This window comes from Melospiza georgiana, chromosome 3 (genome assembly GCF_028018845.1).
Source record: "Melospiza georgiana isolate bMelGeo1 chromosome 3, bMelGeo1.pri, whole genome shotgun sequence".
In the NCBI taxonomy this organism is placed as follows: Eukaryota; Metazoa; Chordata; class Aves; order Passeriformes; family Passerellidae; genus Melospiza; species Melospiza georgiana.
Window position 1 is genome coordinate 23,691,575 of NC_080432.1, and position 22,339 is coordinate 23,713,913.

General features: G+C 42.7%; 2 protein-coding genes across 5 annotated transcripts in view; one reads left to right on the forward strand and one right to left on the reverse strand.

Moving 5' to 3' along the window:
• CLIP4 (CAP-Gly domain containing linker protein family member 4) overlaps positions 1-11,783 on the forward strand; it is a 30,829-nt gene extending 19,046 nt beyond the window's left edge. The window contains exons 12-19 of one of the 2 annotated variants that reach the window (XM_058020578.1): positions 653-793; positions 3,382-3,465; positions 6,156-6,296; positions 6,715-6,843; positions 9,068-9,191; positions 9,992-10,056; positions 10,733-10,805; positions 11,393-11,783. In XM_058020578.1, the coding sequence (XP_057876561.1) occupies positions 653-793; positions 3,382-3,465; positions 6,156-6,296; positions 6,715-6,843; positions 9,068-9,191; positions 9,992-10,056; positions 10,733-10,805; positions 11,393-11,720 (1,085 nt within the window). In that variant the 3' untranslated portion in view covers positions 11,721-11,783. The remainder of the gene's footprint in view (positions 1-652; positions 794-3,381; positions 3,466-6,155; positions 6,297-6,714; positions 6,844-9,067; positions 9,192-9,991; positions 10,057-10,732; positions 10,806-11,392) is intronic. The other variant, XM_058020579.1, reaches the window with a different exon arrangement.
• A 4,555-nt stretch (positions 11,784-16,338) lies between these two features.
• The window catches only part of ALK (ALK receptor tyrosine kinase), a 306,734-nt gene continuing 300,733 nt past the window's right edge, over positions 16,339-22,339 (reverse strand). For all 3 annotated transcript variants that reach the window (XM_058020712.1, XM_058020710.1, XM_058020713.1), the window contains 2 exons: positions 19,195-21,280; positions 16,339-17,204 (listed from right to left, as the gene is read on the reverse strand). In XM_058020712.1, coding sequence (XP_057876695.1) covers positions 20,576-21,280 — 705 coding nt within the window. In that variant the 3' untranslated portion in view covers positions 16,339-17,204; positions 19,195-20,575. The remainder of the gene's footprint in view (positions 17,205-19,194; positions 21,281-22,339) is intronic.

Consider the following 22,339-nt stretch of genomic DNA (forward strand, 5'->3'; position numbering starts at 1 on the left):
GAGGTATGAGCTGTTTGGGAGGATAAAAACAGGTAGCAGATTCTGTTGCTTTTCTTTATAGTGCTTTGTTTGATTTATTGGTTCTTTAGCTGGTCTTAAAGTTTTGGCTGCAGCTATTTATTTGCAAAATGACTGAAATAACCAACCAGTCAAAATTTCTGGTTCTTTCCTTGAAACTCTGAGATTTCCTGGTTTTTCATTGATTTTGTTGAAAGGGCTTGTTTGTACTGTAACAATAATGGTCATGTTTCTTTACCTACTTTGTCTTCCTTGGTCAGACATTCCTGCTTGTAGTTGTTTTCTAACCTTGAGCTTGAGGTATTTTTATTGAGATGCTGTGGTCACACAGGGCATACAAAGATGTGTTTTGTAGCAGTGGAGACTGAATGTTACTGTTAGGATAAAAAGGAGATTCTAATTGATAGTCTGAGTGTTTCCAACTACTCTGTTCAAGTTGCTTGATAAGGATTTTGATTTCACTGTTCTCTTGAGCTTGTCCTTCCTACCCTGCAAGTGCTTTGTCAGCATAGCAAGTTATGATGGTGGCTATAAAAAACACTGAATTAATTGATGTGAGAGAGACTAGCTGCAAATTTTCATTACTTTACCATTATCCATGGTTCTTTGTTGGCACATACAATTTTCTCTTCAGGTATCTTTGCACCCCTTTCCAAAATAAGCAAGGCTTCTGATCACAAGAGAAGCTCCCTACGAAGCTCTTCCACACGCTCTTCACCTTTGGTCAAGTCCAAGAAAGTGGATGTGACACACATAACTTCCAAAGTGAATTCTGGTGAGTGTTTTCTTGCATGTTGACACAGGATGGAGAGATACTGATCTTCAAGAATTAGTAAATCTTTGTATTTAAAATTCTTGTTTGGAGTTAGTTCATGGCCTGGGATGAGGTGATAAGGTATTCATTAACTCCATTTTGTCCTGGTTGGAAGTTCACTGGCCTGTGGAGTGATGCTGGAAGGACATTGTGTGGAGCTGTGATTACAGTGATCTGATGTACTGTGACAGTTTCTGCTCTTTACATGCTCTATATAGAGAACCTCTCACCACAGCATTTATTCTTGAGCCATTAAAGTAATTTCTAATTGGCTGTGATAACAGTTAAGTGTCTCACCTAATGAGGTTCTATTTACTAAGATATTCCTGGAGAATTTGCAAGGAATGAAAATCTAGTAAGTAATCTATACACCTTTATGCCTAGAAATTGAAGAGATTTATTTTCTTTCTGTACAGAAACTATTTAACTCATTATGTTTTATCTGCTAATTAAATTATCTGAGCAAAACCAGTGCCAAATTAGAAGAGAGAGGTTGTCCTTGTAATAAGGCCTCAGTCTGCTGATTGGAGTTGTGGGCTCAGTCTCTGGCTCTGGTTTACTTTCTTAGTAATTTGCTCAAATTACTTAATCCTTCTGTGTAAGTTCCCTCCCTGTGGAGTGAGTGATCCATGTTTTCTGACTGTTCAGGTTCCATGTTGTTTGGAGAACAGGCTCTTCCCTGCTGTGTGCAGTGCTGGCCATGCATAATCTGGCCCCCTGTGTTTGGCTGCCTATGTAATCATGTCAGTACATATTTCATTGGCATTTCTTCTGCCTTTGAGACCTGTTCAGGTGACTCACACAAAGGCAGCACAGCTTAAGGGATGGAAGATAGCACACATTCCCATTGAATTTACCCAAGCACCCTAAAACACTGCACACTTCACCTGAAATATGCAGGGTATAGAAGCAATGCAGCAGGCTGGTGCCAGGAAAGGATGCATTTTGACAGCTTTTTAGATGACTTATGTAACTTTTCTCTGCATAGATTGAGGGGGGAGTACGTGTCTGTATTTACAATTAGCACAAGATACAAGCTATTTATAAATGGGCATCTTGCATAAAAAGCTTCTTGGCATAAGCAGTTTGTTAGGAGTATTGCTCAGGAGCAGATCCAAGCTGCCTTCTTCTGTTAAATATTTTCCAGTGTTTGATTCACTTTGCTGTGAACTGTTTGTAACCCATTAAACTATAATGGGAGGGACTTTTCCTTTGTCACTGACCTAGTTCAGTCATAACCCACCTTTTCTGTCCCAGAGGTGCAGTTGTGTCTTTGTGAAATTTAAACATTTGATACCTTGCTTTAGGGTAGAAATCAGAGTGAGTTAAGCATCTCCCCAGGAGAGCTTACATCCACTGGGTGGAGTGTCTGGAAGCTGCTGTGTGCAGGGAGTCCTTGCACAGAATTCCATGGCAGTTAACATGCCTGGCTGAGTGGCTGCCAGCACTGGGGCAAGGACAAAGCTGCAGAGGCAGAACTTGGGTTTGCAGTGTTCATGTGCATCACCAGGTCACATCTCTTTCCTTTAAACTTCCTCCCTGGATTACATTGGTTTTTAATGATTCAAGAAAAATTAATACGCTTTTTGTAGATAAGGTTATAAGCTGCAAAGTAAAATATACTTATAATACTGTGTAGGGGTTTTGAAATTTTATTTGGTTCTACTGGGTTTGAATAATCCATCAGATTGATGAGAAAAGATCTTTTTCAAGTTTCTAGGAAAAGGATTACTAAGATAAATTTAAGAAATGTGTTATCAGTCTCAAACAACTAGTTTTTTGATCTGATGCCTTAATGGCCATAAAAATTTGGGAAATACTCTATATTCACAAACTAGTTCAGTCCCCGTGGCTGAATTAAGCTGAGAGATGTAGTTAAATAAAACAGATGTGATTTTTCTTTCATGACAGGGAGGGGATAAATCATAGATAAGCTTGTTCTTCATTGAGTTAGGGTTGGAAACTGTCAGAAATGTAAAATAACTGTTTGCATATTATAACTTAGGTGAGAATATGAGTTCCTACACATATCACAACATTGCTGCTCTGAGAGTTAGGCTCTTCAAAATCATACTGGCATGCTTACATCATTATTTGTAGTCTGAATGAAGATTGGATCTCAAATCTCACTCAAAACCTTGATGTGTAATCTTTAAAGCAGCAATTATGAAACTTATACTGGTGAATAGTAGACCTTAAGTCTATTAAAGTGAATGTTATAGATAGGAATGTTTGAAAGATTTAAATAAAATTCCTTCAATATAAAATCAGTATTTTATAAACCATTTGTTTATTGTTTGGCAAGATAGTTTGGACTGGTTTAATGTGTTAAGGGATTTAATATCTGTGCTTATCCATCAAAACAATTTTGCCCATTTTACCCATTTATCAGGTGTCTAAGGAATTGTACAGTTTTATCAATTTTTTCATGCATCCAGTAATCTGCAAATCTGCGTAATCTGCAAAAATTGTTTTTGTATGTGACTTTCTGTAGAATTATTGTTACTTGATAGGATGTGTATATTTAATTGTATATATTCTTTTTATAGGCCTAAATATTGCCAAAAGAGACAGTGCTTCTGAAAACAACTTTCTGACTGCTAACAAGGGAAAAACTGTACCCGCAAAAGATGGTAATGAAATAATTTTAATTTTTTTTTAACATCTTAAGAAAAATTCTTTGTATGGTAGAAGCAGTATTATTGCTGCCCTACCTCTGTAAAAGCCCTGTATCTCCACTGTAGGAAAAAGCTGCATTCTTATTTAATTCAAGTCTCAAGCAGGCTGTAGGTATTTGGTTTTCTAGGAGCAAAGTAATTTGTGTGGATGCTTGGCTGGTGTTCTGTGTTAGTTTGGTAACCAGCTCTGTCTGAACACTTGGGCAGGAACATAGGAATGCCCTTAAAGCTGACTCTTAGTAAATGATCTTGCAGAGGATTTGCAGAATTACCATGTGAGGTTTTTGAGGGAGACCTTTACCATGTGTTGTTGCTGCCTAGATTTTAATATTCTGTTGTCTTTTTTTCCTCTTCTCTATCTTCTGTCCATGCTTCTGTAATAAAGTGTTACCATCTGACATTGCTTAACAGTCTTGGTGTTGTGTCATGGCAGAATCACAAGAACAGGCTTCAAATGTGAAAAGTGAAAATAGCTTTTAAAGAGTGCCTTTTGCATGTGAATCATTCTCTGCAATTGCCTAGTTTCACAATTGGATAACTTCTACCACAGCAGCACTTTGCTGAACTTGAAACACAAAGGGACCTCATTTTCAGCTGTCTTGAGCAAACAAAACCCTTCAAGGTTTTTTCTATAAAATCGTACTGTAAGTTGGTAAAAGCAGTGTTTCTTTGGAATAATTTGAAGTGTGAATTTGAATATTCCTTCTTTAAGGCACAGAATCACAGAATAGTTTGACTTGGAAGGGACCTTAAAGATCATCAAGGGACATTAAATATCATCACCCAGCTTGTCTAGATAGCCTGTTCCAGTGTCTCCCACCCTCACAGGAAAGAATTTCCTCCTAATATCTGATCTAAGCCTCCATTCTGTCAGTCTGAAGCCTCTACCCCTTGTCCTGTCACTGCTTCCACCCATGAACAGTCTGTCCATCAGTCTTGGAGGCCCCACTCAGGCACTGAAAGGCCACAGTGAGATGTCTCTGGGCTGCCAACCCAGCTCTCTCAGCCTTTCCACACAGAAGAGGTGCTCCATCCCTCTAAACATCTTCATGGCCTCCTTTGGACTTGCTCCAGCAGGCCTGTGAAGGAAGCATCTTTTTATAGCTTCTGTGAGTGAACAGTTGTGAATTCAGAAAAGACAACAACTGAATTTAGAAAACATGAGTTAGGAGTAAAGACTTGAAATTTGTGATTGTGTGATTAAAAAGACAGAAGATGAGAGGCATAAAAGTGGAAGCTTTGGAATACAAGGGTTGGTATAACCCACTCTGCATGTATAGTGGAAGTAAAAAACTTTGATTTAAACTGCTGGTGGTTGAGGTTTTATATTGGGAGGGCAAAACCCTGTAACACTAGGGATAATTATGTGGTGAGATACACTACTGAGGAAGTCTTGAGATTTCCCTGATGGGAAGTTTTCAAGAACAGGCCAAATACTCACCTGTCAGGAGTGTTGTAACAAATAATTGTTTCACCTGAAGGAAAAGGAATCAGTTATATGGCCTGCTGAAGTCCTTTCTGCTCTTCCTTCTCCCGCGCTGTGATTTCCCACAGAATGAAGTATCCTGATGACAGGTTTAGTTGGAGCAGTTCTTGTTGCATCCCTGTAAAAATGGTGGTCTGACCTCCAGTGAATCCTTTTAAATAATCCATGTAGAGTGTTTCTGCAAATGTGCATGTTTATTGGACATGGAGCTGAAGTTTGCCTGTTTAGTCACTATTTAGTCAGTAATTTGCATTTTCTTTATTGTAGCCTAACTGCAGTGAGTATCTCAGAGTCTTCAAATTTCTGTCCTCAGTTTTGTTTGGACCCACTGCTTTTGCCTTTCCTCAGTTCTTCCTTACTGTTTTGCAAAATTGGAGAATTAAATTGCATTGAACAAGCAAACCCTGTGTTGATATCAAGCTGTTTGCCAAAACTAATGGTTGAAGCTTCTCAAAAGTCTGGAAATTTTGATAAGCAATATTATCATAATTTTTCACATTGATAAGCTGAGGCATAGATGTGTCTTGCTGTACCCTGCCTCATTTTGGGCAGAAGGGGTTAAGAAAGGGAATAAGAGGAAGAACCTTGAAAAGGAAGCAGGAAAGATGAACATAAGTCTTATTGGACAGTTTAGACTTTAGGATTTGCAAATGGAAATAAAAGTGATTTATTTCCCATTCTTGTTTTATAGTACAGATTTTAATATTAATACAGTATGTAATGGAATATAGTAGGCTTTAATCCAGGCAATAATTCACTCACATAATATCACCTTCCTTCCACTTCTCATCAAATCTTTAGTAGGCTGGGTGCTGAAAGGCTAGTGGTACAATATCTTATTTCTAAAGCTCATGTATTTTAATAAATATGCTTGGGACTGTTTAGATGAACTTTCATAGAATAATAAAGATGGGCTTTTGGAGACCTCTTCTAACATCAGCTATCACCACATTCCCAAGGCAGGGTCATGTGCACCCATGTCATTCCTGACATGTGTTTGTGCAAGCACTGCATAACAAGTTCTAACGTTGGCTCTTCACTTTGTATTCTCTGGTCCATGGAGAGCAGATAACTTCCATGTTACAAAAGCTTTCCCTTCTGCCTAATCTGTCCTTTTCCAAATTATAATCCCTGAAGGACAACTCATTTATGTCTTTAGGTTTTCCTGGGTACAGCAGCTCTTCCTCTTCTACTGCCTCCTTGGAAGGCAAAAGGAATTACTCCAAGAAGAGGAACTCAACGAGCAGCAGTAAAAAGGCCCTGAGCAGAGTGTCTTCTGCCTCATCTAAGACTAGTGCTGGTATGGTCTGTTGCACTGAGATATATTTTCACAGGGGGAGTTCACCACTCTGTTAAGTACTTATGTAGAATTGCTTGTGTGTTTCAGAATCTGAGATAGCTCGAGAAAGACACTTGTGAAGTAGTTTAACAATAAACCTAAGTTTGGCAACTTTTAGAAAGATTTTTGTAATGTCTTCAAGATGCAAAGTGTTTTTACAGTTTGCCACTGTCCCTTTTCAGAGCAGAGAAAAGGCTGTAGTTCAGTTTTTGTGCTGCACAAAGCAAGTTTTTGTCTAAGCGAAATTTGTGTTGCCATGTGTGGAAAGTACATTGTGTTAGAGATAAACACTCTGTTCACTAATCAGTTGCGTTGCTGTTGTAAGCTTTCCTAAATATTGGATCTCACTAATTTCAGATCTTCTTCTTGTCTTGTTCAGGGCTGTATAGTTCCCCAACCACAAGGAAGAATGCTCTTGATGGAGAAATCCAGGTTGGAGACAGAGTACTGGTGGTGGGACAGAGAACAGGCACTGTTAGATTTTGTGGGACAACAAAATTCGCACCAGGTATGTGCAGTGCTCTGTTTATGTTTCCAAATCAGTATGGAATAGCTTACATATGAACACGTGGATGGAAACCCATCTTTTCCCTCACTCCTTCCAAAAGAATTCTAAATTTAAATTGGTTTGTTTCCAAGTTCTTTCTTTTTTTCTCTCTCTCTCCTCCTCTCCCTCTTAAGTTTCATTGAATATTTTTCACGTTAATGCAGCGTCAGGAAAAAGTAATGGTTTAAAATGTTACTTTTACTTGTCCTTTATCATGACTTTTGTAGGAGAGATACTTTGATGGTGAAGTTGTAGGTATTACAGAATCACAGAATATTCTGGGTTGGAAGGGACCCACAAGGATCATAGAGTCCAACTTCTTATCAAAGCTTTCTGAAAATCCTCATTTTAGTCTCCAAAGGGGTATATAGTTTATTGAGCTCACATTCATTTACTCCTTAGTTTTTGTATTAAAGCTTTTTGACACAGCTTGACCCTTGCAGTAGTGGCACTCTTATGCCATGTATCAGTCTCATTTCTTATTGGCATCTTTAAGAGGGTAATTGTGAACATTAAACTTTTAACTAACAAACCTTTAGGTCGTAAGATCAATAAAATTGCAAATGCCTCAAGAAGCCTCAACCCCTACCACCATTTTCTCATCCTTCTCCCTTTCAGCTTCTCCCTTTCCCTTGCTAAAAAACACTTTGCAGTGAAGCTAAGTGCTGTCAAAGGCAGCCAGTTGTTCTGCATTGTGGAAATTAATTTTGAATCTGATATTGTAACCAAATTTATCTTCTCTATGGCCCTATCTATAATGTTAGTGCAACTGTAATGCAGAAGCACTGGTAAGTGTTGGTGTGAGCCCCTGCTCTGGGTGAGGGCTGTGTCATTGGTGGCAATGCTCTGTGGTGACACTGGGTGGCATCAGCATTTAAAAAACCCCGTCAGGATGCAATGCCGTGGTACAGGCTCTGTGTCGTTTCATCCCTGCCCCGTTCCCAGTTTCACTGTGGGCAGCCTTGCTCAGGCACTGCAGTGCCCTGAGGGACACTTCAGTGTCACCACTCTTTGTGTTGCTGCTGAGGAAGTGATCAGGGAGAACAGGGCTGTTTCCCACATACACTGACAACTGTGAAATCAAAAAGCTGTTTGACAATATGAAGTCTACTCCCTCTCTGCTTTAAATCAGGAACATAATTTTTTGGAGGACAACACGCTATTGTAAGAAGTGAGGATGGAAAGATGACAAATCATCACCATTTGCTAACCCAGTAATTTATAGAAAATGTAGCAGATGCATGTTTAAGTATTTCAGTTCTAATGTGTATCAAAGCTCTGGAACTTATCCAAGGTTTGTTCCTCCTGCTGCAATGCAGATCTTTATTTAATTCTAAAAGTGGGAAGGGGAGAACTGATATACTGAGCCCTTCTAATTCATAAGCTGTCATTCTTGAGTTTCTTGAGCTGATAATTAGAATTACGGTTTTATCCAGTGCCTTAGCACCAAGTGACTTGAATTAAATTCTGAATCTTCTGGGGATGGATAGCATAAGGACTACTAATGGAGTATGAAATTTAGCACCTTTGTGTAATTAGCTCACATTTATCACAGGTTATGAATGAGCAAGCTCATTAACATCTTGCTGCCTATTCAGTGTTCTGTATGAGATTAATTGATGGCCAGTTCCAATTTTTGCACCCTTCTCTTGATATCACACGACCAACCTTGCAATTTGTATTAATTATAACTTACTAGAAAGAGGGAAAGAATGAATTAATATAAAAACTTTAATTTTACTGTTGATGATCTCAGATGAGGCATAAACCATGTGGTCAGAGGAATGAAGAGGGAAATGTGAAACAGCAGTGCTGCTCTTTGCTGTCTCCTTGTTGTCCAGTAGCCAGTTATGGCCAGTAACATTCTCTTTTACTTTAGTATGTATATGTGTATATATATATTCCTCAAATGTTTTAACTCTTTTGTATTAATTAAAATGTCAATAATTTTATTGAAAGCATATAAAAATGCTGAGAAAATTAGATCTATTCGGTTACAATTTTTGCATAATTGCATAGGTAGCTATTTTTTAATATTCCTATTTACTATTAGCACCTTGATATTTTCTGACTAGAAACTGTTATCCTTGATGTGTGTGAATGCCAACTGTGGCAGTGGTCTAGATGAAGCAAAGCCTGTCGTGTTTTGTTCCAAATGCCCTGATTTTACTGTTTTGCAATGTAGGGTTCTGGTGTGGGATTGAACTGGACAAGCCCCATGGGAAGAACGATGGCTCCGTGGGAGGAGTGCAGTACTTCAGCTGCCTCCCCAGATATGGCATATTTGCACCCCCATCTCGTGTACAGAGGTGAGCACTGCAGCTCTTGTCATGTTGGGGCTGCCAAATCATTTCTTAATGCATTTTCCAACCTGGAACAAATATTTGAACACATACAGAGAAGATACAAATGTTTTCTTCTGCAAATGTAAATTTATAACCTCCATTAAAAATCTGGTGGTTTTAGATCAGCTTTTTGAAAGCAGAGTGTAAAACTAGAGATTCGTCTCTCCTGTTTCTCTTGAAACTACCTGAAGTATTTTTATTCCAGGGCCTCTGATACTCTCTGTTCATTAAACCTTAGTTTCATGAATTAAACCTTAGTTTCATGACCCAATCCTGATGTGTTCTGCTAAATTCAATTATAAAAGGAAGTTGCCCTTGGCCATGACTAAAAATGGCTCTTTTTATCCCAGCTAACTGCACAGAGGATCCAAAGCCTGCACCACTTGCTTGTAGTGTCTTCCTTAGGATCCAGGAAGAGCATCCAAGGAGTTCTGTACTCTTTCCTCCTGTATTTGTATGTAGTTACTCTGCCAGACATGTTCTTGCTTTTATTTCTCTGAATAAGCTCAGCTCAGGCAAACTCTTAGGAACTTGCCTCAGAATCATGCCTGCTGTCTCAGTGAGTGAGAGGCAAGTAACTCAAATACTCTGACTTTCTCCAGGCACTTCTTGCACAGCAGCCTGAGTGCAGCAGGAATGCTGGTGTCTCTTGGGGGCAGATGGAGAAGGAAAGAATGAAAACCTCATCAATATTTGACAAGAAGCCAGTGGGTTTGTTCAGAGTTGAGTTGAAATGACCTCTTTATTGTGTTACTGCTTTTCAGACTGACTGGTTCTCTGGATTCTCTCACAGAGACTTCATGGAGTAAAGCAGCTCACACTTTTCCAGGTAGGAGTGGGAGACACTGGGGTTTGGGTGAGGCAGGCCCTGCTCTGCAGCCTGAACCATCTGCACAAAGCCAATTTCTCCAAAAGCACAAGAGATTTTCAGGGACCCCAGATGCCAGCCAGTAGTGTGGCTGCTCCCTCCCCAAAAATGTAGCCTGCAGAAGGAACTGTGCAGTACTGTATTGATCTTAACACTCCACTGGCAGAAAGAATTGTCAGTTACCATTGCTGACTGGCAGTCTTCCCTTACTGCTAATATTGCATTCTAATCAGAGGGAAAGGAAAATGGAACCTGCTCCTTAACATAAATTGAGATTGATGAAGGGATCAGTGGGGAGGATGTGCCTATGAAATTACTAAAACTTGTGTGAGGTACTTGAAGTAGTTGGTTTTCTTTTCCTCTACTTTACCTTCTCGTGAAAAGACCTTCAAATTGCCCTTGTTTGGTTTGTTTAATTTAATTTCTGTTCCTTCTGAAAAGCCAAACATATTACAGGCATCTATATTCGTGAGAAATTTCATCATTTAATTTCCAAATTAGAGGGGAGAATGTGCAGTGGAAGCAGTATAAATGTAGTGGAAGCAGTATAAAAAAACCCACAAAGAATATGTGTTCATAAAGGTGTTTTTTTTTTCCCTTAAGAAGTCCTACACAGCTTGTTAATCTTTCCACTCAGGTTTTAGACGCAGTCTAAGCAGCACTTCTGCCTCTTCACAAAAGGAGATAAACAGAAGAAATGCCTTTGTTAGGTGAGTGTTAAGAGTTTCAAGTGGCTGTTAGCTTTGCTCAAAAAAACCCCTTCATGCATATAGGATATCTAGACCTTTACATGTTCTTTTTTTTTTTTTTCAAAATGAACCAGTAGTACACTGTTTTTCCATGGGCATCCAGGAATACAGTCCTAGAATACAGGTTGGCATTAAAGTTGTTTTCCAATCATCTTCTCCAAATTCTTGTATTTTCACACAGCTGGGTGAACTTCAGAGGCTCTTGGTAAAGGACTTCACTTTGTTCTGGTGATCCCGACTGACAGTTGTATGTTAAAAGTTGTTTCAGTTAAACTGTTTTAAGCCCCAAATAAAATGCTTTGTATGGCTTAATTTACCAATACCATCACCTGCTGTAAATACTGTAGATCCTAGCACTGGGTGAAGGAAATTGCTTTTCCAATACGAGTGCAGCAGCCTGTTACTGTTATTTCATGGTTTGTTAGTTACCGTGAGATCCAACCCAGTTTTTCTAGAAAGGGATTTGAGGGTGTGTTTTTGAATTAGAGTCCCCTTGGATGTTTTATAACAAAAAAAGGACTTGTTTGTTGCCTTCCCTTTCTGGCCAGGTCCAAGAGCTCCGTGCTGCGGCGCAGCTGGAGCAGCAGCAGCAGCGGCGCCGCCGCCTGCGAGGGGCCCGTGAAGCTGCACGAGGGCTCCCAGGTGCTGCTGAGCAGCTCCAACGAGATGGGCACCATCAGGTACATCGGCCCCACCGACTTCGCCCCGGGCGTGTGGCTGGGGCTGGAGCTGCGCAGCGCCAAGGGCAAGAACGACGGCTCGGTGGGGCAGCGGCGCTACTTCAGCTGCAGGCTGAACCACGGCGTGCTGGTGCGGCCCAGCAGGGTCACCTACCGCGGCATCAACGGCGCCCGGCTCGTGGATGACATCTGCTGAGCCCCACAGCCTGGGGCAGGGGGATTGCAAAGCACAAAGGAACCCCCCCCTGCCTAGAATGGGATCTTTAAATCTGCATTTTGCGTTTGACATGTCTATGTATGTGTGTGTATATAATATATATATTTTATATAAATATATATATATATAAAACAGAGAGATAAAAAAGTGTTCAGTCATGTTAAGAAGTAGAACCACTGTTGAGTTTCTCTTACTTTAGTGACCCTTGCCTGGAAGGTTATTAAAGCATCTTGGATTTAAGATGCTGCATCATTTGAAAACCATTCCAGTTGGAGAACAGAGTGTCTGCAGTGTTCTCTAAAGCTCCTGTGTGGTTCATGCAGTATTCAGAGGGTTTTTCTCCATGTAGTAATGAACTGGAAATGTTTGTGCATTGCCTGCTTGTGACAGTGGAGGTGGTTGATGGGTGACATTAGCCTGGTTCCTGGGCACTTTGTCAATTCCAATACCAGCTGCTAGCAATAAGATAGGAGGAAAAGTAAAAGCCAACACCCCCCCCCCCCCCCACTCTTTTCCAAACAGTTGTGGAGTATTTTTGCATTTTACTGTTCAGATCTCTCTTCCTCTTTCCCCTCCTCCTCTCCTCCTCTCCATAATACAAAAGGGCTGATAAATATAAGGATTTTCCCCTCTCCTAGTGAAGAGCAGCAATTAATAAGAAGCCTTTAAAAAGCACAAATATGCTGCATGGCAGTCTGTACAGTAACAAGCACTTTTTGTTCTGCATTTGTAGAACGAGCTACTTACAAGATGCACTCTTTAAAATAATGCACTTTGCACTCTCCTGGAGAGCTTACCCTCATTTTTAGAGACTATTTTTTTGTTTGGGGTGCTGCAGGCAATGAGTATCACAGTTGTAAAATGCAAATAAACCAAGTGGAATACATAATTCCCTTATCATAAATATCAAGTCTGTATAAATACAGCAAGGTAATTCCTGCCAATGGTATGGAACAGATACAGGGTTTTCAAGCAAGCTGTTGCCATTGTTTGATTAGTTTGTGACACTGATTCTTTTTGTTTGCTTTGGAACAGTTTCCAGTATAATTTTTTTGTGAGCTCTTATGATGACTTATGGATAATTTTAGGTACAGCACTGTAATGGGCCTTTGTGTGACATCATTTGTGTATCAGCCTTTTAGAACAGCTAATTTTTTGTCCATATTTTAAACACAGAATGTATTTTAATTGCTCAGCATATGTAAACATTATCTTAACTGGATGGGTTTGTGTTCCTGAACAGTCATTTTACTCTTAAATTATTTGCTTGCTCTTGCCCACTTGAAGAAGTGATACTTTAAATCATAATATCATATTTTTAGACAGAATCCTGCTGCTGTAACCTTCTTTTAAATGTTGCTGTAGTTATTTTTCCTGATCTGTATTTAAAATAATGCATATTGTATTCTAACTCATGGGAATTTTAATTGAATATAGAAGCTGTAAATTTTGAATGTAAAAAAAAAAAAGTAATGCTTTATATTTAGAGATGCAGATATTCAGTGACGTACTGAACTTTACTTTGTCTAATATCTGTTTCCTGCTGATATTAATAAAATGAAACCCTGTTAAATAGAAGAGCAAAAAGAATTTTCATGGGGTCTTTACAGAATGTACATTTCTTACTTCTGTTCTCCTGTACAAATGAAGTGCAGGGAGTTCAGTGAGCTGTAATCCAAAGGTTTTCTCTCTCCTGGCTGTTCTGCACAGAACTGCCAGCTCCAAGCAAAGCCTTTGCCCAGCACTTTCTGTCACTGCCTGGTGCTCCTGGGAGAGCAGTGGAGTTTCTGTGGGGAGACACTCATCACCAGGAATGCTGTTTTCCCTGCCTGACCAGCTGGAATGGCTGGAAGGGCTTTATCTGAGGGGTTGCTGGAGTTCTCCAGGAGGAGATATGGGAGGAAGGCAGGGAGCTAGGGCAGCTTGTTGGAGTCACAGCATTTCTGTGTGTTCTGTCTTGCACAGATGATTCAGTGGGAGCTTGTTTTTGCTGCAGGGGTGCCAGGCTGCACCTTGCACAGCTCTGCAGCTCCACACAGTTAACTGGAAGGAGGGTCTGGGCCTCACTGAAGCTGCCTGATGGGTGCAGGAGAGTGTACAGACACCATCTGGCACTGGTGTGCTGTGCTCTGTCTTCCATTCCAGCCCCAGCCAGCAGCACATCTCTGCTGGAAGCTCTGGCTGTAAGTGGCTCCAGCGCTGTCGCTCAGAGGAGCGGTCTCACTGTTATCAGCATGGAGCTGCTCTCAGAATCTTCTGCCAGGAAGCAAGAAGCACTGTAAAATTATGCTGTCTGAAACAGAAAAAAATCAGTCCATTCCAGAAAGGATTACTGATGGCTCCCTTCAAGGTGATGAGGGGAAGGGATTTGTGCTTCCCTAAATCCAAGGTAAGTTGCCATAATCCTTTACTCCAACTCTTACAGGAAGACACTGTGTCATAAAGAAAATTCTGAAAATAAGTGGCAGTGAAGTTTGAAATTAGGTGCTGTGCAGAGGACTGCACTGTCACAGCCCCTGACTGGTTAGGAAAAAGCCAAATGATCCTCAAAGTCCTGAGAAACTACATAAATAAAACATTATGTGTAGTTTATAAATAAATAAGCAGATGTTCCCCAGCAATTCTGTGCTCTCTGTGCAGACTCTGAGGCCAGTCCTTGTCCCACAGCATGTGAAGAAAATGTCCTTCAATACTCTTAGCAATTAAATCTTTCAAGTTTTCTTGAACACTGGCTGGAAAGGAGAGACCACAGGTGCACGTGACAGGGGGATGAGAATTTTCTTGAGGTGTCTGAGGATGGAGAATTAATTTCTAAGGAGCTCAGCTGAGCTGGATTCAGTGACTGCTCTGCAGATGGTGACAGCAATGGTTTTCTGGGCAGGGAGCCTGTGCCTTCAGAGTGCTGCACATGGATCCAGGGCTGGCTCTGCAGAGCTGCAGGACACAGCACAGTTCCTCTGACAAATTAACTCTTTATCACCTGTGGGAGGTGGCAAATCCAGCCTTTCTGTCATGGCTGTCCCAGAGTTCAGAGTTTGCAGAAGCCTTGTCAAGGACCGGGGGAGACTGAAACTGTCCATGAAAGCCACGTAGCAGAGCACCCACCTGCATCTTTTTGCCTGCCTGGCTGCAGACTGACAACTCTGGGAAAAAGGGGAATTACAGCAGAGATTTCCAGCCAGTGCCAGATCCAAACCAGGCTGTGGTGGCTGGCTACTGACCAGCCCTGCTCCTGGAAGAGCACAGGAAGGCTCCCTTTTGAGTTAAGACAAGGAAGAAAAGGAGGGAGGGGAGAGGTGCCTACTGGAGAAGTCTTGTTAACCAAACCAGAGCAATATCCTGTAGAATGAGCACATGAAGGAGAAAGTTGATCTATAGTAAGTCAGTCCTAATTTCAAGGAGCATTTCATGAGAATGCAGCTGCCTGGGCCATAGGAGTGATATGGAATGGGATAAAAGTGAGTGTTTCAGGGCACAAGCTATCTCTTCCTAGAATTGTCACAAGATTCAATAGTGTCATTTTCAACACTGAATATGAATTAAAATACATCTTCCATGTAGATCTACCCTCAGTACAGACTCAAAGGCTGTCTTAGATACATACCTTTAGGAAAACACCCAAATGCTGTCTTCAGCCATATCCTTTGTTCCGTTTTTGTACTGGCCGGTTTGCTGTGGGTAAAAGCCAGCCTTCCTTGGGACAGAGGGAGGGGCACCTTCCCCTGTAAGAAACTTGGTGTGTAGCACCTTGTTCCAGATGGCAGGGCAAGATGTATTCTATTTGCTGTCTGTATGGCAGTTGTCTTTTGTCAAGTGGGCAGTCTTCCTTATCTCTTCCACAATCACTCCTCCCTTGGGAGGGAACATCTGCTGATAAGAGGCCATTGGAAGTCACTGCGTGACTGATAAGAACTACAGCATCCCATTGGGAGATGTGAGCCCAGAGGGAGGAGCCAAGCATTGCTACCCAGATATAATCCGGAGATTCTGGAAACACCACACAGCATCTCCACGGGATTCCCCAGAGGAACAGCAGCTGCCTCTCCTTCCAGTGGATTTTCAGAGGAAGAATACACCCTTTCTACAGGATCCCTGCTCCAACAGAACCACACCTGACACTCCAGGGGGACTGCAGGCACAATTCCAATGGGACTGCCACCAACACCCTGATCCACAGGGTGTCAGGGTGGGTTCTGACTCTGTCAGTGTTGTTCTAGTGTACTGCATTGTTTATTTTATCCTTTTCTTTTCTTCCATATTAAAGAACTGTTATTCCTGCTCCCATATTTGTTGCCTGAGAGCCCCTAATTTAAGTTTTATAGGAATTCAGAGAGAGGGGGGTTACATTTTCCATTTCAGGGAGGCTCCTGCCGTCCTTAGCAGGCACCTGCCTTTCCAAACCAAGACACACCTGCAACGCAAAGAGGTCTGGAATAGCAGCTGCAAGCCCAAAAGGTGGCTCAGGGTACCACCAAACCTACTGCTTAGAGTATTCATCACCTTAATAATTCTGCAACTTCGCCAAGTAAAAATGGATGTCCAGAGACATCTGGACATTGACCCAATCATTGCACAGCCCAACACGGAGAAATCCAGCTACTGTCACTTTATTTGTCTTCATGCCTTGTGGTTCACTACACTTGTTTACAATACAAATACACTATTCAATACAAAATACTCAATGACCATATATTAGTATTTTTCTTCATAGTATCCCTGAAGTGCACAGGCCCTTCCTTTATAAACAATGTTGCATAAACAATGTTGCTGTACATGAGACAGACACTCCTAAAATGAAGCTTGGTACTGAAAAGAGCCAGGAGGGGACACTTGGGACATTTCCCTGGGATGGGTTTAACTCTGGGACAGACGAACAGCGATGTCTTTGCTGCTGTGGAAGGCTGTTCTATGCTATTCCCACCTCCAGGTTCTCATCCCCCAGCAGCCAGGATTACCAGGAGCAGACATGCAGAGTGGCACTGCCATTCCCTGTTCCAGCCCTCCTGTGCTGTGGCTGCTCCCTGGGCAGGGCAGCAGGAGCAGCCCTGGTCTGACACCACTGTCCGAGACCGACTGAGCCACATTAACGCAGCCCTGGGGCTTCCCACCGTGGTCCTGCACCTCCTCTGGCTGTGGCCATCCCCTCTCCCACCCCACGCCCTCCCTGCACCTCGGGGGAGCAGAACCACCCTCGCTCCTGCCCTGCTTCATCCCCAGGCACGTGGTGGGGAAACAAGGTTCAGTGGCACAAAGGGAAGGTGATGGGGCAGCTGGAAAGGCAGAGAGACGGGCAGCCGAACCCAGTTTACCTCCAGCAGCTCATGGAACCACCTACTTATCTTCTCTAGGAAACCAGGTAACATCCACATGGAAATAAGCCATTTTCAGGGTTTTTCCCCAAGCACAGGGTTGTTCCCAGTTGTGCTTTACATCCTGTAGATCATACTGCTTCCCGCTTTTCCACTGCAGAATGAGGAAGACATAAATCAGAACATTATTACTACCAACACAAAGGATTAATGGTCTTAAAACAAGTTCCTTAAAAATATACAGTGTGTCAATAAACTATAATTTGAAAAACAAATTATTGACAAAAATGGGTAAGAGGGTTAAAATAACTTGAATTTGTTTTTCTCCTAGCATGGAGGGGTTTGATAGAGGAATTTGGGATTTACAGAGTGCTTTGGTCTGGTGAGCCCATGGTGACTTAAATCCCTTCTGGTCCCTGCAGCTCTGAGTACTGAACAGGTGAATCATCCTAGACACAGAAATTAAAATTTCTGGTTCATGCTCATGGCAACTGCAGCCTGAGCACAATCAATAGAGCACCCTTTGGTCCAAGCAATTAATGGTAGTATTTGTTTTCTAAGAAAAAGGATAGGCAAATGCTCCAGGTCCTGTTTCTAAGTGAGGAGATTTCATTACCACCAATATTTATAGAACAGTTTTTGCAACCTGGGGTACTGTGCTTGGACAGCACACAGAGATACCAAACTAAATGCTTGCTGTGGAAGAGCTCAGAAATTGTATGGTTTTAACATTAAAAATGAGCCCAAACTGTATTTCTGAATTCCAAGAGTTAAGAGAGAGGGATTAAAAAAAAAAAAAAAAACAACAAACAACCAAACAACAGTAATACAAACAAACCCCAAAACTCCAACCCCAACAAACCAAGAAACTCCAAACCATTAAAGACCCCACAACAAAGCATTTTGCACTGGAGACACTAGAGGGAAGCTCACTTAAAAGCAGTTGCCAGCGCTGAACAGTATTTGTCTCAATGCACTGTATTCAGCAGACTGGAGAATTTCAGTAGCAATTCACCATTTTCCCTGATCAGAATTATCTCTTGACATATTCCATAGGTAAGAAGCAGGATTGTGTTTAGCACCTTCATTTTTTTACAACTCCCATTCTGTAAGAAATTCTATGATAAAATAATTGCACAGCACAAGCTCAAAGCAGTAATCACACCCTCACCATGGCTGGGAGAGCCTGCCTTTCACACCTACAGGCTTAAAATAATTTCTTGCTGCTTGTGCTTCTTAAGTTTCTTTAGAAATTCCACCTTTTACATCATAACCTGGCAGCTTATCTGCATTTGAGCAGCATCGAAGCTGCTGCCCCAGACCCAAGAATTAATAATTTCAGCTAGTCAAAGATCATTAACTTAGCAACTTTTTGTTCTTGTGCATTCTTTTGAAAACACTCATCAGTAAACAGGTCGGCTTCTGCCCTCAGTAACTTTGTAAGGCGGCAAAAACCCAGTGTGCTCCTTTCCAAAGAAAGGCTAAAGAAAACAATGAGGAGTTCAGCTCTTCTGAAAATGAGAAAGCTGGAATACTTAAATGAAAATTGCTATTGTATGTGAATAATGTCCTAGTGTAATAAATTGTTCAGATAGTGCTTGCCTCCTGAATTAATCAGCTTTCCTGAGACTCAAGAAACTGCCCCACTGAGTTTACTGAGCTAGAGAGAGAGAGACTGGTGTGACACTAACACAATCCTGAGCTAGACAGAATCCCTCCCCAGTGGCTATTTCACAGCAAGAACTGTGAGCCCAATAACCTGGGAGATGACAAATATCCTCTTAGCTCAGCCTAACGAAGCCTGTAAGCGTGACCCTTGTTATCCCCCCTAGCCCATGCAGCAGCAGTGGGATGGATCTCTAGCAGATGAACATGAAATTCAGAGCAGCCCCTGACCCAAGCTTCCCAACAGGAGCACAGCCTGTTAACCAGTCACCACATCTGCTTTTGGCTTTGGTCTAAAAAGAGGATTTAATTCTGTGTATCAGAGGCATCAGAAAGGCAGATTAGGAGAGCACACTAGTGCTCCCCCTGCAGTGTGTTTTGTACAAGGGGGTGGCCCAAGCCAATTTCAATCTGCCCATTCCAAAGTTTAGGAGGTATAGGGATTCTGCTTTGTTCCCTGATGAAGACAGGAAGCTTACCTCAATGTTTGGATCCAGGGCCAGACTCAGGGTCACTTCACTGAAATGAAGAGTCTCAGACTGAAGAACATCTTCCCACTCCTTTGCTGATGGTCCAGGACTCCCATCTCTATGGAAATAAGCACCCCTTTTTTGGATAGCAATCATGCTAAAACAGCTCCTCCCAATCCTAAGCTGAAGTTACTAATGCACATCTTTACACATGAATTATTTCCTACATCTATGTTTTGACAATACACTTAACTGGAGTATTTTTCATGCACGGGGTGTACAAAGTGAGTCAATGGAGTGTTGTCCTTAAACCACTATCATTCACATATTTTGCCAAAGGAAAAAGGGCTCTTAACCCTTCAGTACAGACAGTATCTGGCTTCCAGACAGTGGCACGATGTAGTCTTCTGCCTTCATGGTGTTGTTCATACAGTGGATGTCAAAGGCTACTTCAAACCTTTGAGGTATGCAGGTGGCTGTCCCTTTTCAGGGCATAGTGAAAGTTTCTCTCATGACCATGGTCCTTTAAAGCTTCACCTTCATTCCACTTGACACTCTCACATTCCTGATGAAGGGCATACCTACTTTTGTAGGACAGAAGGAATTTTAAAGGGCTTTACTTGGTTCTGGTGGTTAAGCACCACCAGGTGAACAAAAACAAACCAAAGAAAACCCCAGCCAAACAATGCCCGCCCCCTGAATGGCTCTTAGCATCTACACCCATCCTCTGCTTCCTCTGCCCTCCCCTTCAAGTGATGCAGTGTGACCAGGGTTTTTCCACTGCCCTGCCAGCACCCCCACAACACTGTGCATTCAAGGACTTTTGAAGACTGGATTGCAGCTGGACCAAGACTGGAGAACGTGCCATCGCGTCACCATTCAGCGCCGTCGTATTTCTTTATTTAGGTTTGGATAGACGACGGTCTTCCCAAACCCACTACAAGCCCTGCCAGCAGCAGGAGACCTCCAGGTCTTCCACAGCAATGACAAGTTTGGCACGGGAAAGCCCAGACAGGAAACACTCATGGCAGTGAGCCGCGGCTTGACACGGAAGCGGAGGACGCACAACTGGGAAAAGCTCACAGGAAGGGCATGACGACAACCATGCGGATGAGTTGATGCAACAGCAGCTGGGCCTTGCAGTTAACAACAAACAGTTCCCTGCATCCTCCCTCCCCCTCGTTCCTTTGACTCTGCTGGGGCCCCGGTGGTTTGAAGCCTCTCGGGTTAGTAGAAATTACAGCCTCAAGGGTGGCACTTTTGGAGCAAGTTTGCACGAAACAGGAGGTGACGCTGTCCCATGCCTTGCTCGCGGTGTGTTGGGTAACGGGACATCTCTGCAAGGCTCAGGGGCCACGGGGGGGAAAAGTCAAGAGAGGGTCGAGGGCTCTCAGGGCCCCTGCTGGGTTATGTGGCTCTTGTTTCTGAGGACAGGGTCCTCGTAACTGCTAGCACAAGGTGCTGTGGAGCTTTCCAAGGGCAAGCCCTGCTGCTGGTATCCATAGTTGACGTTCCCACAGGGGAAGTGGCGGAGCCTAAAGAGAGGCACTTCTTTAACGCTTGCGGTTAGGGAAGATGGCTCTAAGAGCAGGGAGGAGCCTGGCAGCCTGCCAGTCACAATGTTGGGCCCCACAGTACAGTTTCCTTCCTGTCCCAAATTCTCCCTCTCGGGCCTCTCCTTCTCCAGCAGAGAACTGTTTTTGCTGGCCTGCTTCTCCGCAAACCAGGAGCCGTAGGTTGGATTCCACAGGTTGGTGGGCTTGTTTCTGGAGCCCCGGCTTTTGTGAAGCTCGGAAGGGGGGTTGGATTGGGCATAGGCCATGTTGATGTGTCCTCCCCCCGTGGCTGACTGCACCTTCCCCGGTGCTGGCTGTTCCAAGGCTCCCATTTTCCCTAGAGATTTTCCAGTAGTGACGGCTGATGCCAGGGGTGGTGGAGATGGCAGGGTTTGCTTATCATCCTTTCTGTCTTGGTGTGTTGGGACCAAGAGAGGAGGAATTCCTTCTGGATCGTCGGGGCGCATCGCCACCTTCTCCTCCTCCTCAGCCGACGGGCCGTATTCCACCGGCAGGGTGGTGTTGATGACATCGGGATCCTGCCCAAGGGAACAACGGGAATTCCTCAAAGCCTGCAGCCATCACACATCATGCAGCTGTCATGCTACGATCCCAACACATCCCACCACCCAGAACCCACATTCCATGAGGAGGGGATAGACAAAATGCAGTTAGGTGTGAGATGCAACAAGATATCCTTAAAATCCAACTCTTTAAAAGAAAGTAACCCTTAAACTCACCACAGAACAGCAGAGGCACAAAACCAATGAAAAGTATTTTTTATGTCCAGCAAAATTTCCTGTGGGAATGCTTTTTGGAATCTCTATCATCTCAGAGTTCATAACACTCTCAGATAATATTGAGAAAGTTGGAACCATGTAAGTATTGCCTCCACATGAGAAGGGAGGAATGGGAATGCAGAGTGAAGACAATACTGGCAGACCCCTTGAAGCCTGAATCCACAGGGGCTGTGGTTCTGAGCTATTTAAGCAGTTTTGAAAATTAAACTGAGAGAAAATGCAGTGATCTTGGCAACCTTTACTTATTGCTATATGCCATGGCAAGCTACAGATAGCAGAAAAATATGCCTCCCAATCCCAGGATCCAAACACACATAAAAAACAGATCAAGCTTCCCAAATAGCAAGGGAAAGCAGACTGACTGAAGTGAAAAACGGTGAGATCATACAAGGAGCCTGTGCTGATGCAGGCAGGAGAACATTTTCCAAACTGCTCTATTCCTCAGAAGCTAAACTGGTGGTAAAAAATAAGTAAATCAGATTTACTGATTTTCCCCATTGCCTAGCCTAAGAATCCCCACTCCTTTAGCCTGGCCATCTCTCCACCTGCCTACTCCAGCCCTGTCAGATTAAAAAAAATTGCCAACAGCTGCTGAAACCACCTGCAAAGGATGCTCTGAGCTGGGACCATTGCTGTTCAGTGCTGACTGTGCCTTAAGGGTAAACACTGGGATGGAGTGGCTGGGATGAGGCATGTGAAAGCAGCGCAGGTGCTGCCCTGTCTTTGCTCTTTTGCTTGCTGGAATCTGTTCCTCTATAAGCAGAAGCAGGGCTACAGGTGTGCTCTTTGTAAACTGTG